Source organism: Seriola aureovittata, chromosome 9 (genome assembly GCF_021018895.1).
Source record: "Seriola aureovittata isolate HTS-2021-v1 ecotype China chromosome 9, ASM2101889v1, whole genome shotgun sequence".
In the NCBI taxonomy this organism is placed as follows: domain Eukaryota; kingdom Metazoa; phylum Chordata; class Actinopteri; order Carangiformes; family Carangidae; genus Seriola; species Seriola aureovittata.
In genome coordinates, this window is record NC_079372.1 from 19,821,490 (window position 1) to 19,842,455 (window position 20,966).

Here is a 20,966-nt window from a genome sequence, read left to right on the forward strand (position 1 = left end):
TTTCATATATTTAGGTTTTCAGATATCTGAAACTTTACTATGTACAGTAAAGATTCATTTATCTGCCCTACTCCAATTAAATGAAAAATATTGGAAAAACTAAACAACAACGTGTATTTCCAACTACAAAATCTGCCAGTTACTCTTGATAATTGACAAACCTCACTGTGTTTCCTTGAAGAGTGTTTCTTTGGTAGAAAGTAGAGCTATGAAAAATGTTGATAGTATCATATGTGGTTATCTAGGTCAAAGAAAATGAAAATAAAAGTTGCTCCTGATCTTTTAAAATGTAGTTTTCTCTGTTTTGAGCAGCACTAATGAAATTTTATTCACTCACATTGGTGCAGCAAAGACAAACATCTTCAAATCTCAACAAATAAAACCAAAAACCAAAACTACCTGCATGTTTAGATACCACCAAATGGAAAAAAAATGTCACTCTGTAATTAAATTGACCCTTTAAATGTGAGCTTAATTACTATGGCAAGCATTGCTACAAAAGGGGCCTTATCAGCTCGCATGCACTTTTCTCTTTGTTTGTGCAGCTATTTGGAGCTTTGTTGGTTATGCCAGATAAATGCTGTTAACTCACAATCAACCTTGTGTTTGTTGCTGCACTCATAATTGTGATTGTTCTGGTTTCAAGTCCTCTTCCTATTAAATGTTTACATTCTAACCCCTGTAGATTTTAACCAGAGTCTGCCACACTGGTGCCCCAGCTTGGCTGCGTTTCCTTATCGGGGGAAGTCAAAATGAAGTAACACCAGCAGTGTGCCTGTAGGTGACAACAGCAGATGTTTTTGAATTCTGCACCCCCAAAAATAAAGAATACCACGAGACTGGTTATTGATTAATTTGTTACAGCGGTTCTATTTTAGTTGTTAGTACAACATGCATGTAAAATGTTATGGTTTTTACAAAGATTCAGAAAATGCATCTCACTGTAGCAGCTGGTAGAAGCAGGCTGTTTTATGGCCGCTGTCCATGGTGCTGAAACTGTATAACACTGTTTACTATAGTGATAACGTGAATTAACTGTTTATTTCTTACATTGTTTACTGGGGCTGATTAATTTGACTAATTTAGGAAATTTTGTCATAATTGCATAATTGCATCTTGAATAATGGCAAAAAAATGTTTTCTAAGGTCACTGTGACCTTGACCTTTGGACCACAAAATCATCATCTAATCAGTTTGTCTTTGAGTCCAAATGAAGGTTTGTACCAGATTTCTTAAAAAATTCCCTCAAGGTGTGAGATTTGAAGGGATTCCCTGTATAGTTCTTGAGCTATTGCTTTCACAAGTCCAAAATCATGGTTTGTGAGATCACAGTGACCCTGACCTTTGAACTTTGACCTTTAGCCACCAAATTCTAATCAGTTTGTTCTTGAGAACAAGTGAATGTTTTTACCAAATTTGAAGAAATTCCCTCAAGGTGTTACAGAGGTATTGCATTCACAAGGCCAAAACTGTGTTTTGTGACCTTTGACCTTTGACCCCCAAAATCTCATCAGTTCATTCTTGAGTCTTAATCACTCACTACTCACTATATAGTTCACTATATGAAGATTTCGCCATTTTGTAGTGCTGTCCAAATGTATAGTGAAAGAAAAGTAAGTGTGGTCACTAACCAGGCAATATGTACCATCATGCATGGCGCTCGCGCTGAAAGACAAAAAAAAAAACGGTCCGAAAATGTTGCTTCATTTTGCGGATGGGCTGACGATAGAGTCCTCTACTTAGAAATGCCTGGATAGGGAGCGGGAAAGAGTGAACGGGTGAGTGATTTCGTACAAAACCCGAGTAAATATTTGCGCCAAATCTGAAGAAGTTCCGTCATGGTGTAATTGAGATATCGTCCATGAGAAAGGGACGGACGGACAACAACATGCCTCCAGCTCTGATTGTTCCCGGCGCAGAGGAATGAAAACAAATTTTGAGGTAAGACAGTTTTAAAAAAAAAAAAAAAGATTACTTAATTAATTTTTTTAATAGCACTGTCTGCTATGTAGTTCAACTCTTCAAACTTATGCCATGTTCATTGTGAGTCTGCGTAGATATTTTTCATGCTAGTTGTCAGTACTAATATTTTAGCCGTTAGCTGTAAATTAAGCTAGTCCATGGCTTCAAGAGTCACACACACACACACACACACAAATGTTAAGTTGTTGAAGTTATTGTTTTATTATTTCCAAATGTCTTATCACTATTATGACTGAAAGTAACTAACATACTTATGTCGTAACGTCACATTTCACACCAGTGTATGTTATAACTAACCTGGACTATGAGATGAATTGTAACATTTCACTCCTTGTGTTTGAGACTAAACCAGACATTTTCTGTTTGTGTTGCAGAGATAACACCTACACCATTTAATAGTAGACACATCTAACTAGTTTGTATTAAATTTTGAACACACTGACTCAAAACAGCTCCAAGATGCAGACAGAAATGTCACAAATTTTACAACCATCCCTGGTCTCCCCAACTGGATACATATGGGAACTGTTTTTTATTTTTATTTTTTTTACTTTTTTGTTAAAATACAGAGAAAGAATCCCCAGATATCCATGGTAGAAAATCCCATTAGGGAAAGTTTCCAGACCAGTGTGTCCTTAGTGAGTTATCTCGAATAGCAAAGTTTGCAAGTTTTTGGATGAAAATTATACAAGACAATGTCACTGAACCCCCCCCCCCCCCTTGCTTGTTCAAAGAAACAACTGAGAGGGGTTTTATTTCCCCCCAAAAAAGAGTTTAGAATATAGAATTTGTCTGATTTGTATCTGAGACTCGGTTTTAGACATTAAACATGATAGTAGGAGCAGAAACAGCAGGAACTGCGCAGAATCAGAAACTGAAGAACTGCAATGTCTAGAAGAGAAATATAAAGACACACAGACACACACACACACTGAGGGGTAAAAGGGGTTAAGCCTCTGGACGAAAAGGAGGTTAAATCATCATGAAGAGTGTCATTCTTGAAGCCTCCGGTGCATCTGCAGGTATCCACTATAAATAATGAGCCTATAGGCCAATGCCATAGAGGCAGTTTGCAGTTCTCCCCCCTCATACCGCCCACTACACACACACACACACACACACACACACACACACACACACTATCTCTCTCTTTCTCTCTCTCTCTCACACACACACACACACAGATGCACACGCACGCACAGAGACACGTGCACGCGCACATGTACTAGAGGTGGGAGTGGATGCTCGTGTAGCTGCTGGAAGCCAGGATGGGATGATCATGCGTGTCTGGCTTCAGGCGTTGATGCAGCTGCCGTTGCTGGATCCGGACTGGACTCGGGGCGTAGGGTGGGTCTAGTTCCCGACTGGAGCTATCTGGACCTCATGTTGATGTTATCAAGCAGGCTGCTGTTCCGAGAAAGACGAGGGCGATGGCCGTGAGAGGAGTTGGTGCAGCTCTTTGAAACGAGAGAAATTGACCGTTTTCACAGATGGAGGACAGAATTCGCCGGTAGCCTGTTAAAGCGCAGCCCCGGTTTGGAATAACTTGGAACAGGGCAGGAAGGATACCGAGGCTCCCCTTAGAGGATATCGAATGAGCCCGTCTCTTGTTTTCTTGATGGTTTTCTAACCCGGGATAGAGAGAGAAAGGCGCCTGGAAGAACGGATCACTTTTGCATCGGTAATTAGGAGAGGACTGCCTCCTTGGAGCGAGCGGCAGCCGCATCCGACGGACCGGGAGGGGGGGATACTTGGATGGAGAGGGCGCAGTAAAGGGGCTGAGAGAGCGGCTTGCCGTGTGTAGGAGGGGGACGGAGGAAGACCGGGCAGTTTGAAGGGACGGGGAGCCAGGAGCGGCGCGGCGGCTCCATGAGCGGCTCCTGCCGGGACAGAGCGCCCAGAGCCCAGCCGGAGCGTCTCCACCGCCGCGGGTAAAACCCCGGGCTTCAGGACGGCGGCCAGTTTGGAAGTTTTGATGCATATGATCACAACCACCATGATTTTTATGATTCTTGGTGCTTCAGTTGTAATGGTAAGACATATTCACCTCCCTCAGCCACCATATGATTTTCTAATTTAGCCTACTCACTGAAGCTAACAAGCTATTTAATCAGATTGTTACAAATGTGCCTTAAATATAGAGGAACTACCTTCCAGCAGGCCTATCAGTGACATGTGGAAGTAGGTTAGCCTACCTATAATTACCTGCTGTCATAAATAAATAATCTAAGTCCGTTTTGAGGCAAGAGTCCCCCCTCTTGGAATCGGGAGGGTCTACCAAGGCTATTTTCTGTCTTTTTCTTTATGATCCTTATGGTTGTTATTTATCTTAATAATGGAGAACAGGATGATTGGCTGTCTGTAGGAATAGCCTAGCCTATTGCTTGACATGTCCCAGCTGACTGGCATGGTTCTTTGCAGGCGATAGCCTGTTTAATGGACATGAACGCACTACTGGATCGCTTTCACAACTACATCTTACCGCATCTACGAGGGGAGGACCGCGTCTGTCACTGCAACTGTGGAAGGTAAATGCTCATCCTCGTACAAAATGTGGGATAAACACGGTGCTGTGTGTGTGTTGTGTTTTTATTTTCTTTTTTCTATTCTTAATTGCTGAAGAGGCCTCGAAGATTTCTGGCGGTGAAGCCCTGCAAAGCCAACGTGATATCAGCCCCGTCTGTGCCTCCACACAGCGGCTGATGTTTTCATACAGGTTTTTATTATTCGCTCTAACACACAGTCCGATGAAACGTTTGGCCGAGGTGTGTGTTTCTTTTTTTTTTTTTTTTTTTTAAATATATGTATATACATACAGCCCATATTGGCTGCGAGGATTTCGGCTTTTGCTGCATATAGCCTACGAAGGTGTGTGTCGGAGCCATAAATAGGTAATGAACTGTGAGCAGTAGGAGGCCGTTCAAAAACAATCTGAGCATCAAGTGTGCAATTCACACGGACTCAGGCTGCACGGAGAATATAAACCTGCTGGGCCAATTATGATCGTATGAGTGTTGAGGTGAAGTGGTTATGGCTTAAGAAGTGCTGTAGGGCTCATCAGCCTACCTGCTGTTTGCTGTCACAGTGAGCAGGGTTGAAGTGGGGGGTGGGGGGCAGCAGCAAGACACTCATTAATATATTAATTCTGAATTCATCTGTATTATTATTTATTTTCCATCAACAGTGAGCAAGATGTAGGCTGTGTGGATCAGCAGACACACAACTGGGCCTCTGTTTTTTTAGTCTCTACAGGCTATGGCAACAATGTTGGACCAAGATTTAAAGTAGGAGTCATTTGAACCAATAGATTCACCCCTATATTGTCCTCAGATATTGGATCCTGATTGGCTCGTGTCCTACAGGCAGCCTAGCTACAGCCACTAGAAGAGATCAGTGGTTTAGGAAGGGGGAAATGTCACTATTCATGTCGGTGCAAGCTGAACAGATGCACATCAAACCAAAAACAGCAGTCTATAGTGTGCATGTGCTGCAGTGAGGGGGCTGGTGTGCTATAGCAGTTTGTAAGCAGCATTAACTGGCCACTTCCACTGTGTTTTTTTTTTTAACCTGTAAATGCAGAAATCCTTCATCCTCAGGTGATGTTAGATTATGGTTTTTAAAGTTTGGAAAGGCCTCTTGCAAAAAAGGAGCATGTTTGGAGATGATGTATCATTCACAATCTTATTTTGTAGTTTTGACATCCTTGCTTCTGCTAAAACAACTGTGATTATGAATGCAACGGGATTTTGAAAATCTGGAAAGCAGTGATTTCTTAATCTATATAATCTATATGTGTCCTGTATACATATTTGTTTAATAGGCGATGATCAGATAAAACTACCTACCACTGGACAGTATGCACAGTCAAACCCCTGGTCCTCCTGTTAGTTTTCAGGTTACTGTAACCACGGTCTCTTTCACTGACCTGGAAACATCCATGAGTGAGAGTCAGTCATCTGTTTTCACGTAAACAGCAGAAAAACGTGGGATAGGTGGGTGAATAGACCGGAGCTCAGGCTTCGCTTGCCTGCCCTTCCATCCGTAAGCCACAGAGGTGTCGTGACGCCCACAGCGCTCACCTTATCAGGCTCGAGGACACAGCCAGTGTCATTTTATTTGGCAGCCTCTGCGCTCTGATTTTGGATGTAGTTGTAGCTTCTCTGACGGGCCAAAGCCTGGCCTACAATAGCTGCTGCCTCTGTGGGAGAGGAGTGATCTAGGAGTTGGACAGTGTGTGTTGCTGGGTGAACCTTTATTGGTGTCATACTGTTTTGCGAGGCTGCAGGATGCTAGATCTAAGATGATCTAAAAGCTCTTATTGGGGCATTTCCATCATAAAATTCATTTTTATACTAGAAAACAGAAAACAGAACAAAAGACACACAGTGAAAGATGTGTAGGGCGCAGGTGACCGGGACTTAGATATACAGGCAACTCCTCAGGGAATGGAAAGAAACCTGGAGTGAAGATGTTGCCTCATCTTTACACATAGCTTATCTTTGTTTATTGTGAGAAATGTTTTGGCGTTAATGGACCTTGGTGGCAGCATGGCTCAGGTCAGTGAGGTTTAATAGAGGGGGGTTTGATCCCCCATGCGGCCGTACTTCTTCAGTAAAGATACTTAAGGTGCTAATCTGCAACATCAGTTTTTTTTTCCTCAACGTTTAGGACAAAGTGCTGTTGTGTTTCTGCACTGCACTTCCCAGAGATCATCTGTCAATCAAACAGTGTGGGTGGATTTTCTTGTTTATGAAGTTGCATTTCGGTAGGTGGAGATTTCTCCTTTGTCTACAGCTGCTCGTGATTCTCACTTCTTCCTCAGTTTAACGCCAAACAAGTCGGAAACATCACTACATACTACATACCGGTCGACAAAAGATAGCAACTTTCAGATATTTATTAAAATAGGTGGAATCATGTGGAACGTCCAGTGAAAGACACGATCACGTTGCATTACAGAAAATGTAGAATCCTTTGTTTTTTGGAGCTTGGCCCATACTAAGGATTAGAAGTCAGGATATCTCAGATTCCGCTGCATAAATCTTGACCACACTTTTTTTTATTATTAAATCTGTCTCCTGCAAGTCCTTCAGTTTTGAGAAGTAGGATACCAAATTGGAGTATTCTTTCACAATGAAAACTTTTGGTAATGCCCTTCAAAAAACCTGCATCAGTCCAAACTTGTTATCAGTGTAAAATCCCAAAGTGTGTGAGTGTATCTGTTCTCACTCCCAGCAGTTAAATCTCTCAGCTCCCACTGTGTTCCCTCACAGCGTTTGTCAGACAACGGCCCGTGTTGTTAGTTTTTGTTAGAAGCTTTCATCCCCTCTCAGGAGGCCAGGTAATACCACTATAGTAAGACTTTCATATCAACTGGATGTATCTGTTTTACAGGGGAGCTGAGTCAGTGCTGGACCATGTGTGGCAAAATGAATGCAAGGAAATTAATGATTATTGAGGAGTTGCTGCTGCAACAGCTGATATACACATCTGCATGTGATGTTACCATGCATGTCCCTTAGCTTTAATGCAACAGACTGATGTTTTCTATGATCTACCGCAAACATAAGCTGTTTTTAAATTAACAGTCTGTCAGTGTAACATTTCCATATTTTTCACCACAGTTCCTCCTTCCTCTCCCGTGGGATGTGAGCACCTGGTTAGTAGCAAACACACCCTGTGGATTTGTGGAAAACAATTAAAATTGGCTTCATATTGAGATCTTTCAGGTTTCTTCTATTTGGAACAAATTTAAACTTGACTTTCTAGGTTTTATTTTGGATTTAAGATAGGATTTTAATTCCAAAATGACATAAAAAAAAGATGACAAGATAATTAGTTAATTAGTATAACTCCAGAATTTTTAGATCAATTGAAAGGTTTTTATTGAGCAGGTACCTATTTCGTTATGGGAGTCAATGCCTTGCTGAAAGGCACCTCTGCAGGAGGTAGCGGTGGTGCACTCTCTCTTTTCCGGCCGTGAGCTTTTTCTGCTAATTCACAATCACAAACCGACCATAAACGTCTCTACCTAAAGTGCAGCCTGGGAACACCCAGCAAAGTGCGGATTAGTGCAGTCTGATTAAAATTTCAAAATTTCAAGACATCATTTGATGTAGAGGTTGTACGTAGAATAACGTCTTCATTGTAACCCCTTATATATGTGTATATACAGTATAAAGTCCAATAGTGTTCAAGGTTCTCGGGGTCGAGGAAAATTTGGAAAGTCACTTTTCAAGGTAAGGTTATACAGCCGAGCAAATTAAAGGAAACACCTGAATAGATGAATGGAGAAAGATGACAAATGCAGACGCTGCTGTAAAGGATTTGATGAAATGATGTGAATCATATGGTTTAGTCCTCACAGGCACCAGATCTCAATGAAATCAAACACTTTTGGAGATTTAGGAGCGATGTGTTAAACGGAACTCTTCACCATCGTCATCAAAACACCAAATGAAGGAATACATTTATTAACAATTCTGTTCATCTTTCCAGTGGAGTTCACACTGAGGCTGGTGGTTTTTCCTTTAATTTGTCATCTCTATGTCTTGGAGACGTCTAAGAAATGTTAATTCATATCTTAAATTCATACAATTATACGTTGGTTGAAGGACTCTTACAAGGACACATGTATATGCATATCCAACCCTCTCATCACCTCTCTCTGTCTGTCCTCCCTCCAGACATCATGTCCACTATGTAATCCCGTATGATGGGGACCATTCCTTGGTGGACTCATCGGAAAACTACTTTGTGAGTGACAGTGTGACCAAGCAGGAGATGGACTTGATGTTGGGGCTGCTGCTGGGCTTCTGCATTAGCTGGCTGCTGCTGTGGCTGGACGGAGTCCTACACTGTGCCGTCAGGGCCTGGAGGGCGAGCCGCTACTATGGTGAGCTGGACATTGTCTGCTGCAGATACACATGGACACAACTCGAGCAAGATATCAGCTTAATATCACAAACCCTTCTCTGTTCGGCTACATGACAGAAAAAAACAAAAACATGTCACAAATAAACAAAATCTTAATTTGCCAAGTAAAAAACAACAGTCTCCATAATTCAGAGCAGGATTTGTGGTGGAACAAATCCTGTGTGTGCAGAAATATAAGTATCCACCTTGTATACATCCATCTGTATGTGTAAGTGCTTGCCAGGTTAACACAGCAGTTGGTGGAGCTCTAGAAAATGACCTTCCCCCCATTGCTTGGCCCATTTTTGGCTCTTCTCACAGATTTTTCTCTCAGTTTACTGCGACCTCTTGGAAAATCACAGCTAAACCTTCCAACTGTGTGATGATTCAGACGGAGGCTATCAGCAGAGGTGAAACTAAATTTAAATGGCTGTCTCTTTTGGAAAGCCTCAATACCTCAAATCTTATCACACTAATAATCCTCTTAATTTGTTTTCAGGAAACAGCAGTAGTCATATGCTAACGTAATAGCACCATCATTAAGTGTAATTACTATGATCTGAATATATTAAACTCAAAATTAATAAGACAACACAAATTCATACCTTAATGAGAACTGCAAGTGTTGTAAAACAGAAGTGATTGCAATGATCGTTTTATACGTATTTACAGTTGAAAAATATGACATTAAGCTGCAAAAACTTTGCACCCGTTTGCCCAGCTCAGGAATAACCAGACCATGAAAATATCATGTAAATCAAATGATGATTGTCATTCAAGGGTTACTTCCTGTTTTCAGTAGGTTGGCGCTATGAGTATGGCATCATATTAGCATGCAGATGTCTTCAGTGTGGGACTGTCATCAAACATGGGAAGTTTGGGACAGATTGGACAATGTATATTATGGTTGTAACAACTTCCTGTTTAATGGCGAAAAAATCAAAATTCACTGCGAATTCGCCACGCTCCCTAATGCAGATCCTCCAATGAAAAAGCTCAAAAGCTTCACAATTTTGCATCACAAAGGTTTTAAGATTAGACGGACCAAATATGACCTTGATCTGACTAATTCTGTGGGAGGAGTTTGTTAAAGTATGACTCCCTTAAATTGCAGAAACGACGCCAAAATTGCAGAGTAAATTCAAAATGGCTGATTTCCTGTTGGGTTTAGGGTATGGGTACAAGAGGATTTTTTGTGAGTCTTGGCGTGTTTCATGTGCCTACCAATTTTGGTACATGGAGGTGAAACACATAGGGGGGACTGCCTAATTTGAGTTTTGTTGGGGGCGCTATTGAGCCATTTTGCCATGTCCATGTGTAATAATATGTGGAGCAATTTCAATCGGGTCATTTTAATGGCAACATTGTACTTCAGAAGTGCTTTGCCCTGGTAGTGTGTTTCAGTATTATCCCGTTAGCTAAAATGTTGCGTTAGCATCGAGCAGAGAAGTTGGTATCCTTGTAACCACTGATGTGAAACAAAGTCACCTCACATATTTGCTTGAATCACTTTTCAGCGTTTGGTTTAGGTTTTGGTTTGGTTCAAATATCAAACCTTTGTTTCAACCCAAGTCTGACTCAGTTCTCTGCTATATCCAGTACACTGTTGTGTTATGCTAAGTTGAACTTTAATGATCTCACTGGGGACGCTGCAAAAGCAAAACAGCAAAGCAATGCAGTAAAAGTGAAAGAGAATATTAATACGAACCGAAATAATGAGTTAAACATTTGAGTTAAACCTAATTGTGAAGACTAAAAATAGCTTTGCAGGCTATGCCTTCAAGTTAGCTAAATGGACAAATGGAAATTCCCTCAATTTACATTCATGATCACAGCATTCATGGCTACATACCTGCCTAGACTAGTAATAAATGAAAAACTAATTTACTTATGGATTAAAACTATAAATTAGAAATAGGATAATGTGAGTTTTGAGTAAGGATTTAAAAGACGATGCTTACTTTGCATGCCTGCAATCCCCTGGCACAGACTTCCACAGCTGAGTGTTACCTGATGGTAAACATAGGTCTCTCATGAGGAGAGACATGGAAATCACTGGAAGGGCTCCAAAAGAGGCTCTCAAGCAGCAATCAGGCTCACGTGGGGCCGACAAATCACACAAATAAGCTGACTTTAAAACTTAAAAATCAGTTCTGAATTTGAACGACAATCTGTGAAGAGGGACAAGGACTCAAGTAATTTGGCCACTTCTCTCAGAGAGTGTGATTAGCCCAGGAGGAGGGTTCTGAATTAACAGTAGTATGTTGATATTTCTCCTGCTAAGACCACGACCACGTGACAACAATCAAGGACGGAGGAGCTAAACGCAGGAATGACCTTCACCAGGGCAGCAAGTAAAAGAATTATGAGAGAGCCATGGTATAATGCAGGATACATCTATATTAAAAGGCTTTATTAAACAGCTTTAAAACTGTGTGTCAGTTGCATAACAGTGAAATTAAATCTGTCAGTGGATGTTATTCCCCAAGGACAGTGTATAAATAGAGAATAATCAGGGACCCTAGTTAGACCCTTGGGGAACTCCACAAGAGGCAGTTTTATCAAAAGTAAACCAGTCTAGCACCACATCAGCTTTTCACAGAATTTATTCAAATATGACGGAGTATTAAAGTGTAAAGTATAAAGTGAAATAAAATGAAACCAGCTACCAGCAAATTTTTCCAGCACATAACTCCCCATAAAACTGTCATTATTACATTTTAGTATATGTACAGATTAACCAAATGAGATACATATACTCCATAGTTAATACACTGAAATGAGAGTGGTATCCATCTCCTCATGCAGTTTTCAGAAAAAATTAATAAGCTTATTTCCAACAATGTCAAACTATATCCTACAGAAATCAAAACCGTTTTGATCTTTCTACACTTAACCTGCTTCAATAGAGTGCAAGCGGCGTATGAGGTGGCAGGTGTGACGTAGAAGCTCTATCAGAAAATTAAAGTAATTTCTTTTCACAGCTTTTAAGTGTTGGCAGAGACAGTACAATACATTTTCTACTCGAATTCAGCCAAGACGAGCCATGTGAAGTACGTGCTTATTTGCCTGTATTGTTTACAGTGGTGTTTACTTGTGGCACGGAGCTGTAGATTCCATTCAACATGAATGACATGTGCCGTCTCGTGTGCCAAATTGAAATGGAGTGGAAACCATGCCCAGCTGGCAACTGGCATTATTCAGGTTTTGAAGGTGTAATACGTCCTAACGGGAGACTCAGGGAGATGTCACTCAAGAACGGTCTGTACACATCCATACAGTCCTTTAAAAGAGGTCAGATCATCCAAAGTAATTAAAATCACCTCTGTGGGCTCACCAAGTGTGCAACTAATGAACATTAATGCAATTAATGACATTACTTCTCCCTCAAGAGTCGCTGTACGACCCAGAAGTGTGTGTCCACCCCAATCATTGACAACGTTGTCATTGCGCAGTAAATCAGTGGTTAGCACTGTTACATCAGCACTCTATCTCTCTGTATGATTCTACGTTAGCTCTCTGCATCTTTGCAGGGTTTTGGAAACTCAGTATTAGCCATAATATGAATGGGAGCATCAACACAGTAATATGACATAGGGAAAAACATGATAATAAGAAATTACATACAATTTAAGGGTGTAGGTTTGGTCTCAACATTGGTGGGGACACAACCTTTTAAAGGCCCTATATGTAAGTTTAACTGTTGGTACATAGCTAATGTTAGCATTAACAGCTGTTTACTTGATATGTTACGAGTTCAGCATCAAACTTCATAGAGCTGTCTCCAGGGGTGAAAGAAACTTTGGTTTTCGTTCTATTTCTATCACTTCTTTTCTTCTGATGAAGTTAGCATGCTAACCAGCTAGCCCCAGCCTGTCTCATCACTTTCCGATACCAAGTCACTGTAGCATCCAGTGTAGCCTGAAGAAGTAGCTGCTGCTCTGAGGACGTATTATTACCTCTTGTCTTGTAAAAGCAACAATGGCTGAAGCTCTTGGCACAACTGGGAAGTAAACAGCTGTTAATGCTAATGCTAGCTATGTAGCAATAGCGAAACTTACTGTCAACCAAATGGTTTTTTCTAATTACTTCACTCCAAAAAGTGCAACAAGTTTTCTCCAATATTGGTTGGGACATGTCCCTGACATCCATTTGCAAACCTGCACCCTTGTTACAATTACAAATTTACGTGGTGCGTAAAATGTGGATTAAATTTACAGATATGCAGGAATCCACAGACACATCAGCTGTGTCCCAATTCAGGCGGGGCATCCCTCGGAGGATGCGTTCTATGAAGTTGTGGCCACGAAGGCCGAACCGAAATGAGATGGTCTAGTCTCCAGAGGATTTTCACTGTGCATCACCAGCTGTTCCCAACCTTACCGTTGCATCACATACTCGTAACTTTTTTTCACAGACACTTGAGGTTTTAAGGCCCGTGATTTTAACAATTGTACCGTTAGCTGTTGAACTGAGCTGAAACCCAATACTTACATTTAAAAGTGTAATCCTCAGGCTCTCTGTTGGTGCTGTTTGCTTTAATTACCTGCGCTCAGTGAATCTTGGGATAGGTTGGGCCCAGGAAAAGAAGTCTGCATTTCTCGGCCGCATTTGAACGAAATGGGACAGTCTAGTCGCACCGCTGTGACGTAATCGGTCTTCAAATGCAGCCTCTGAAGGATGCGGCCCCTGAATTGGGACACAGCTTTTAAGTGTCTGGGAGTGTAGATGCATATACACATATATATATATATATATATATATATATATATATATATATATATGTGTGTGTGTGTGTAGTGCACATCGTGACAATTCATATTCCACTGAAGATAACATGAATTAATATTCACTACTGCCTAAAAATTAGCTGTCTGATGAGAAACATTGCTTTTGTGTGATAAACGCAGTGAGTGAGTCTGGTTCAAACCTGAGAAACAGAGACTGAGAAATGACTTCACTCCCACCATCTGCTGTGCTGTAGTGAAAGCTTCATTCCCACATACCATGTGTTTAAATCGTGATGTGATAGTTGCTCCTTAATTTCCTGTCTCCTGTCAGCACCCCCCCCTTCTCTGAAATATCTTTTTCATCTCCTGACACGACGGATGCATGTTACCACAGTACAAGAAAAGGAACGCAGCAGATTTAATGAGACAGAACGTGGTGTGCAGTTCACAAGTATCTCTTGGCTTGTGTGGCTGTTGCAGACACAAGCAAAGAAATAAAATAAAAAAAAGCTTTTAGTGACACAGTAAAGCTAAGCAGCTATTAGACACACGTGTGAAATCACGACATGACAGCATGAAATCCTTCATAGTCTGGCGCTCGGCTGAAGAGTCATCAACCGCCCAACTACACAGAGTGTTAGCATCCTGGATTACAGTGTTTTACTTTCGTTTCACTGCTTCTTGACCCTGCCAGGATTAAGATCTACGGGGGGGTGGGCACTCACAAAGTTTTTTATTTTCTTTTGCCCCAAATTAGCTAAATTTATAGGTTTTGCTGAAAATAAAAGCCTTTAAAAACAGGATTTGGAGGAACTCAGGTTGAATGTTGTGTGTGCTCTCCTGCTGTCAGGGCAGGCCTGTGTTGTGGAGGTGGCCTGGTTCCTCAGTTTTAAAGATAATGCTAAAGTAGGTGATATGTGACCTGGATACTTGGACCGCCATGGAAAAGCTCCTCAGGCAAAGATGGGAAAGCAATATCAAGCAACGATCAGATCAGACGAATGACGGCTATTACTCAGAAGTTATCTGAACATGTACTGAAGCAGGGTTTTTAAGATAAAAAAATATCACGTGCGAATCAGATTCTTCAGTGTTTATTGTGTTGTTTAGTTTTTTCAGATGTGGCTCCAATAAACAAGGTGCTTGAATTATACAAGCTTTAATAGTTGCAGGCTTCTGCTTTGCGCAGAGGTGTGGAAGGTTTTGCAGCAGCGGCTGAGACAATGCTGTTTTCTCCAGTGCATTAGTACAACAGTGTAAAATACATCATCATAAAAAAACACCCAGAGAGGAGGGAGCATCCATATTCATTAGCAGCAGTTACAGAGTGGGGGATATAGGCTTCTTCTTTTGTACTGGGAGGGAATATCCCCTCGCTTGTGTGTGTGAGTGTGTGTGTGTGTGTGTGTGTGTGTGTGTGTGTGTGTGTGTGTGTCGGCCGTGACGTTGATGCTAGGTCAGACTCGTTTAGCCTCGCCGAGATGAGGAGTGAAGGTGAGGCTAACAGGGCGGGGAAGGGTGTGTGTGTGTGTGTGTGTGTGTGTGTGTGTGTGTGTGTGTGTGTGTGTGTATATGTGTGTGTGTGTATGTGTGTGTAGGTGTTGGGGGTGCAGGATGGAGATGCTGTCATATCCCCACCCCCAACTTGCACACACACACACATACACACATTCTCTCTGCCAGAGCTATAAATAGAATGAGAGAGAGCAGCTGGAATGGCAAGTGAGAAACACACACACACACACACACAGCGCATTGAGATACACGTTGATTCCCATCGCCTTTTTTTTTTTCCCCCTCCTAATTCCATCTCTAGCTCCTCCCTCTCCCCTCCCTCTTCACTTATTGAATCTCCTCCTGGCCATTTCCTTTACACTGCTTCCTGCTGCAACTACTTTTTTTTTTCTTCTTATCGCTAATGTGCCGTGAATATCCGATACCAGAGTCTGTTGTTTTTACAAAGACACAAGGGGAAAGAGAAACACACACACACACACAAAAAAAAAAAATATATATATATATATCTCAAAAATGGAGAAAATGATGACTTGGCGTTCAGCATTAAACCCCCACCCCCCACCTTACCCTCCTCCTCCTCCTCCTCTCCTCCTCCTCCTCCTCTTCTCCTTTGCCTCTCCTCTAACAGAGCATAACAATTGTGTCTTCGCCTCCCGTTTTCTGCCCCTTGCATTATCATTTCTCCCGACTCCATCTCGGTCTCCATCCTTTTATTCAAATGAGAAAAACCTGTCTTCGTTGCCCCTTTTCCTTTGGATACCCTTCAGAGCAGTCCTTGTGGACAGCATACCCATTCACAGCTATAAATAACTCACTCCTCTCCCTCCCTCCTCACCTCTCCTCCACCCAACACCTCACCTCCCCCTCCTCTCCTCTCCTCCCCAACTACACCACCACCACCACCACCCCTCCACTCCCTCATCCTCCAGCAGGGCCATTTGCTACTGGGTTTGCTTGTCTGGGGCTCTCCCCTCCTTCCCTCTCTCTCTCTCTCTCTCTCTCTCTCTCACGCTCTCTCTCTCTCTCTCTCTCTCTCTCTCTCCTGTCTCTGTGGACCTCGCTCCGCCTCGCCGGCTCCACTTTATAACCCGACAAGCCCGAATGTCTGCTCCGCCATTCCCCTCTTCACATTGTACACCACACGTTCATGAAATCCCGCTTCGTTTCCAGACGGCCACTGATTTCACAACGCTTGGTCTCATCTCTCTGACCGTAGAGGGATGATGCCCAGTCACATGTGCAACAACACAGAAGGTTGGGAATCAAGGGCAACGCTGCGATGCACTTGGAGAGATTGGCGCCGTTTACCGATCGCATCCAATATATCAGCTTCCCGAGCTTTTATCTACGTCACTGTAAAACGCTCAGCCCCTACTTCCCAGAATTAAAAGTTGTTCCAGCTGTGATAAAGCTGGCGCTCAAAAAGACACATTAAAACATCCACTTTCTCCCGTCTGAGGTCCGTGTGGAGCTCCGAACTCGCTTTTATGCAGCGGAGTACAAAAACCTCCAGGCGTCTGATTCTGAGTCTTCTTTTTTTTTTGGTTTCACTGGATCTTTGAAAATATTAAATGAAGTATGGAAGATATGATTTAGAGACACAGGACTTCAGAACTGTTTCCTCGTCAGGGTAGGACAGTGATCTTTAGGCCGCCGTGGGAATGAATCACATCATGCATCACGTCAGAGATAGGACAAACTGACAGCCCCAAATTATTTTTCTACATGTTCCAGGAGAAAAACCCGAGCTTGCTTGGACTCGGAAACGTACAGTTCCCAGCACAGAGATTAGCGGTCTGTGTTGCTGGTTGTTGATATGTCCCGTCTGCCTCTAACTGGATTTGGAGCCAGAAAACCAGGCTAAGAAGGATTTTACACCATTGTGTGTCTTGATCTCATGAGTGTGTCTTATAGCAGCTTGGCTTTGGAGTCTGCGAAAGGCCGCATTCAGTTTTCTTTGCTCGCGTCTGCAGAGCTACACAAGGGAGACAATGTTGGCGAACAATAAACCGCGGAGACTGAGATTACACAGTTTTGTGTATATGTGAGCAGAAGTAAAGAAGGGAAACGGAGGATGAAATAATCAATATTGTGAAATGTTGTGATTTTGATAGAATACGGAGGCGTTTCCTCCCTGGGTCTGAAATGTTCTGTTTCCTCTCACTTTCAAATTTATGGCTGTTTGTCATTCAAACTCTGTGTAATCTAAAATGTCAGCGTATAATCATAACTTCAGTTTGATTCTGGATGTGGGCATTTGTTGCATGTTGTATACTTTATTTTATCCCCATGTTTCCCATCTGTTTCTGTATCTACTCTATTCAATCTATATACACACTGTTTATAACAAACTAGCTTATCCAATATGTTATCAAATTTTTTTTTATGTTTTCGGGGTCGATATCTCAGTAGCGCCTTGGGGGAATTTCTTCAGATTTGGCACAAATGTCCTCTTGGACTCAAGGATGAACTGATTAGATTTTGGTGGTCAAGGGTCAAAGGTCAAAGTTCAGTGTGACCTCACAAAACACATTTTGGCATCTTGAATGTGATGTCTTAAGACTACCTTGAGAGATTTAGTTTACATTTGGTGCAAACATTCACTACGACTCAAGGATGATTCAAATTTGGTGGGAAAAGGTCAAAGGTCAAGGTCATTGTGACATCATAATGCTCTGCAAAAACACCTCTGGTCATTATTCAGCTCTGTAACTCGGTAAGAAGAGACTGTGACCATATTTCCTGCAGCTTGAGTGGTTGATAATATACATAACAACATTGTTTAATGGTGTCCGCTTTCCTGGCTCCTATCTTTGGACTTTGTGTAACCTTTTAAAAAAAAAAAAAGAAATCAAGTCACTTTCTAATACATATGTCTGGAAAGGATTAATTTGTTAATCTTACCCTGAAAATCGCCGAATCAAAACCTCAGTATTTGTAAAATCCACGCCACGGCCCTGACACTGTTCCCTCTCAATTGTTTATTAGACTGAAACAATTTAATAATGTAGTAAATAAACACACTGCAGGTTTGATTCCTGCTTCGTTAAAAACAAAAAGTGTGGACATTTTATTCATATATTTTCCCTTCAGGCTTATTTAGTGCATATGTATCCAACCGTGTATTACTCAAGGCTGGAAAATGAAAGTGGGAAACTGCATGTCCAATTATTTGTGGTAATTACATTAAATGGGCGTCAAAGCAGCTGTTGCATTTTTATTAATCTTGAGGCCTTTAGCCAAAATATAGTTTAAATATCTTTCATAAATTTATTTTTCAGTTGATATTATTTGAATATTCTTCAATAAATGTATGTTTCATTATGTTATCACTAAAACTAAAATTTGGAAACAATAGGCTGGGTGGGTTTGTGGTGGGAGGGGGGTAATAAACCCACTGCTCATTTTTTACACAGGGCACCTATCGCAGGTTAATCTGGTCCTGGAGTTACCTGTGATTCTTTACCCCTATGATACAACCAATCCTTCAGTAACACTTGCCTTCTCTGACAGCCTCTCCTCTCTTTCCTCCAGATACCCCCTCCTGGTCATGGCTGCCCCAGTTCTGCAACCTTCGAGACCTCCGTCGCCGAGCGCAGCTCCGACAACTGGAGGACTCCAGCGGCAACATGGTCCACATCAAGCAGAAGCTCTACCACAACGGCCACCCCAGCCCCCGCCACCTCTGACTCTGAAAAACTAAACAACAAAATCAAAAACAAACAAAAAAAAAACAAACAAACCTAGATCCCCTTCCTCTAAAAAAAACCTCCTCCCTTCCTTTCCAAAACCCCTCACCTCCCTTTCCAAACTGCCCCATGGCCAACTATTGCCTCAGAGACCCTGGAAAACTGCCCTCCCACTGTTCATAACATGGCCCCCTTAAACCCCCCATGACAGGACTTTCTTATGACTAAACCTGGCCCCTGTCAACACTAAAAAAAAAAATCCCAAAATGGAGCAAGATGACGATTATTTGTTGCCACTGAAATCTTGTCTTATGTCCATGTCCACCATTGTGGGAGGAGGAAGGAAAAAAAAAACATTTTTAAGGGTGTTTTTTCTGTATAGAGACATTTTCTGTGTTCATTGTTAAACTTGGCATGCTCTTTTAGAACAGGGTAAGATGTGGGCAGTGTATGGAACAGGGCGGCAAGACGGGTGTCATGATATTTTTTTTCTCTAGTGGGTGGGAGGGGACTTTGTTGGAGTGGGGAGGGGCGAATGAGACTGGTGGGTGGGTGGGTTTTTGTGATAGTTAGATTGCTGCTTCTGTAAATAGTTATAAATACGGGCAAATGGGATTTAAGTCTTTAAGAGGGGGTGCGTGGGGGGATTTTTGTGTGATTCGGTTATCAATAGAAAACCCTAATGATGGACAGCGTGCAGGGAAAGATTACAGAAGTGGAACAGAGGGACGAGTCTGTTTGAAAACTGGATGTGAAACCATGTGATTTCTGCTAAAAACACAGATTAATTAGCTTTGTTACTTAGTGAATTAACTGAATGTATTAATTTTTTCTGTAAATATGTGAGGGGGAGGGGAGCGTGTACAGTTGTGGTCAGGGTTCTCTTCGCTATATTATCATTCTTTAGAAGACACGAGAGGAGAAATAAATGCCAGCCAAGATGAGTCAGTTCAATACACACACACACACACACACACACACACACATCACTCTCCATCTTCCCCACACTGTGCTCAACAGCACAGTTCAATTTTCTTTATCCAGTTCCCTCTCACTTATCAGGAGCAACCAGCCTATCAGCAGAGGGAACCCTCACCCGGCCCCCCCCTCGCCCTCTCTGTCCAGACATTGCTGTTGTGAGGATGAAATGTCTGTTTTATTAAAAGTGCCATTGAAGCACAACAGTGACCTCTGATGTTTGATTGTGTCATTCCAGTCACACGAGTGAAGGCGAGAACGCGTTCTCATGGCGAGAGGTTATTCTAGAGCGCCGACAACAGAGCGATTATGTAGAGAGGTCCCGCCGACAACTTCAGCTCTCTCTGTTATAAATTCAAATGGGGATTTCATAAGCACTTACTAACAACACTTAAAAATGACTAACAATGCCGATGACATCCTGAAGCTCCTGAGAAAAGCCCTCCACCATTATCATCCAGCGGTACATTGTGATACGCTGCAGAGGCTGCGAGGGCATTTAAAACAAAATTTTCCCCCTTGGTTGGATATTCTTTAGAAAATACATGTGTACCTCTGCGCTCATGGACAGTCATAAATACTGCAGGTGTTCACAATGTCAGTAATTCTTTAAATATATCAAATATACAGCTGAAACTAATGGTTTTCATCATTGATTAATCACTCAATTGAAGATAGTAAAATGAAAGTGATATAAAAGTGAGAAAAGGCTGAATCCAGTGAATCCATTACTCAAGTGATTCATTGATTTCCATAATTGCTGTTGATGAATTTTCTCTTGGAGCGCTTGAGTAATTGATATAATATAAACTACACCTGATGACATTTTTGTGTCAAGTCAAAGAAAGTAAGAAAGTAAAACACCTGTATGGCAACCAGCAGCAGACAAAAACACACCTGGTGTAAACTGTAGCTATTGGGGAAGCTGTGTGAGGAGCGATCAGTCGTTTCATTGAACTAGACTTGTCTTTGGCTTTTGTTGTTTGGGTTCAGCTTCATCAGCACTGAGGCAGTTGATTTCTCTGTGGTTGGACTCAGTAGATTCTGACACAACAGACTCTGTATCAACCTCCTGAACACAGATTTCTTTTACTACAGTGTCTGCCTCCTCTACAGACTCTGTTGGCTTTACCTCAGCTTCCTTGGCAGCAAC

General features: G+C 41.9%; 1 protein-coding gene across 1 annotated transcript; it reads left to right on the forward strand.

Moving 5' to 3' along the window:
* Positions 1-3,195: 3,195 nt before the first annotated feature.
* On the forward strand, positions 3,196-20,023 carry tmem240a (transmembrane protein 240a). Its single transcript, XM_056386075.1, has 4 exons — positions 3,196-4,015; positions 4,405-4,511; positions 8,670-8,878; positions 18,681-20,023. The coding sequence occupies exons 1-4, from the start codon at positions 3,959-3,961 to the stop codon at positions 18,833-18,835; spliced, it is 528 nt and encodes a 175-aa protein (XP_056242050.1). The 5' UTR covers positions 3,196-3,958; the 3' UTR covers positions 18,836-20,023.
* The last annotated feature ends 943 nt before the right edge of the window (positions 20,024-20,966 follow it).

Excerpts from the sequence above, each read along its gene's own strand:
- tmem240a (XM_056386075.1), top strand. The coding sequence starts at position 3,959 with ATGCATATGATCACAACCACCATGATTTTTATGATTCTTGGTGCTTCA. Across the intron at positions 4,016-4,404 it reads TTGGTGCTTCAGTTGTAATG|GCGATAGCCTGTTTAATGGA; the intron begins GTAAGACATATT and ends GGTTCTTTGCAG. Across the intron at positions 4,512-8,669 it reads TGTCACTGCAACTGTGGAAG|ACATCATGTCCACTATGTAA; the intron begins GTAAATGCTCAT and ends TCCTCCCTCCAG.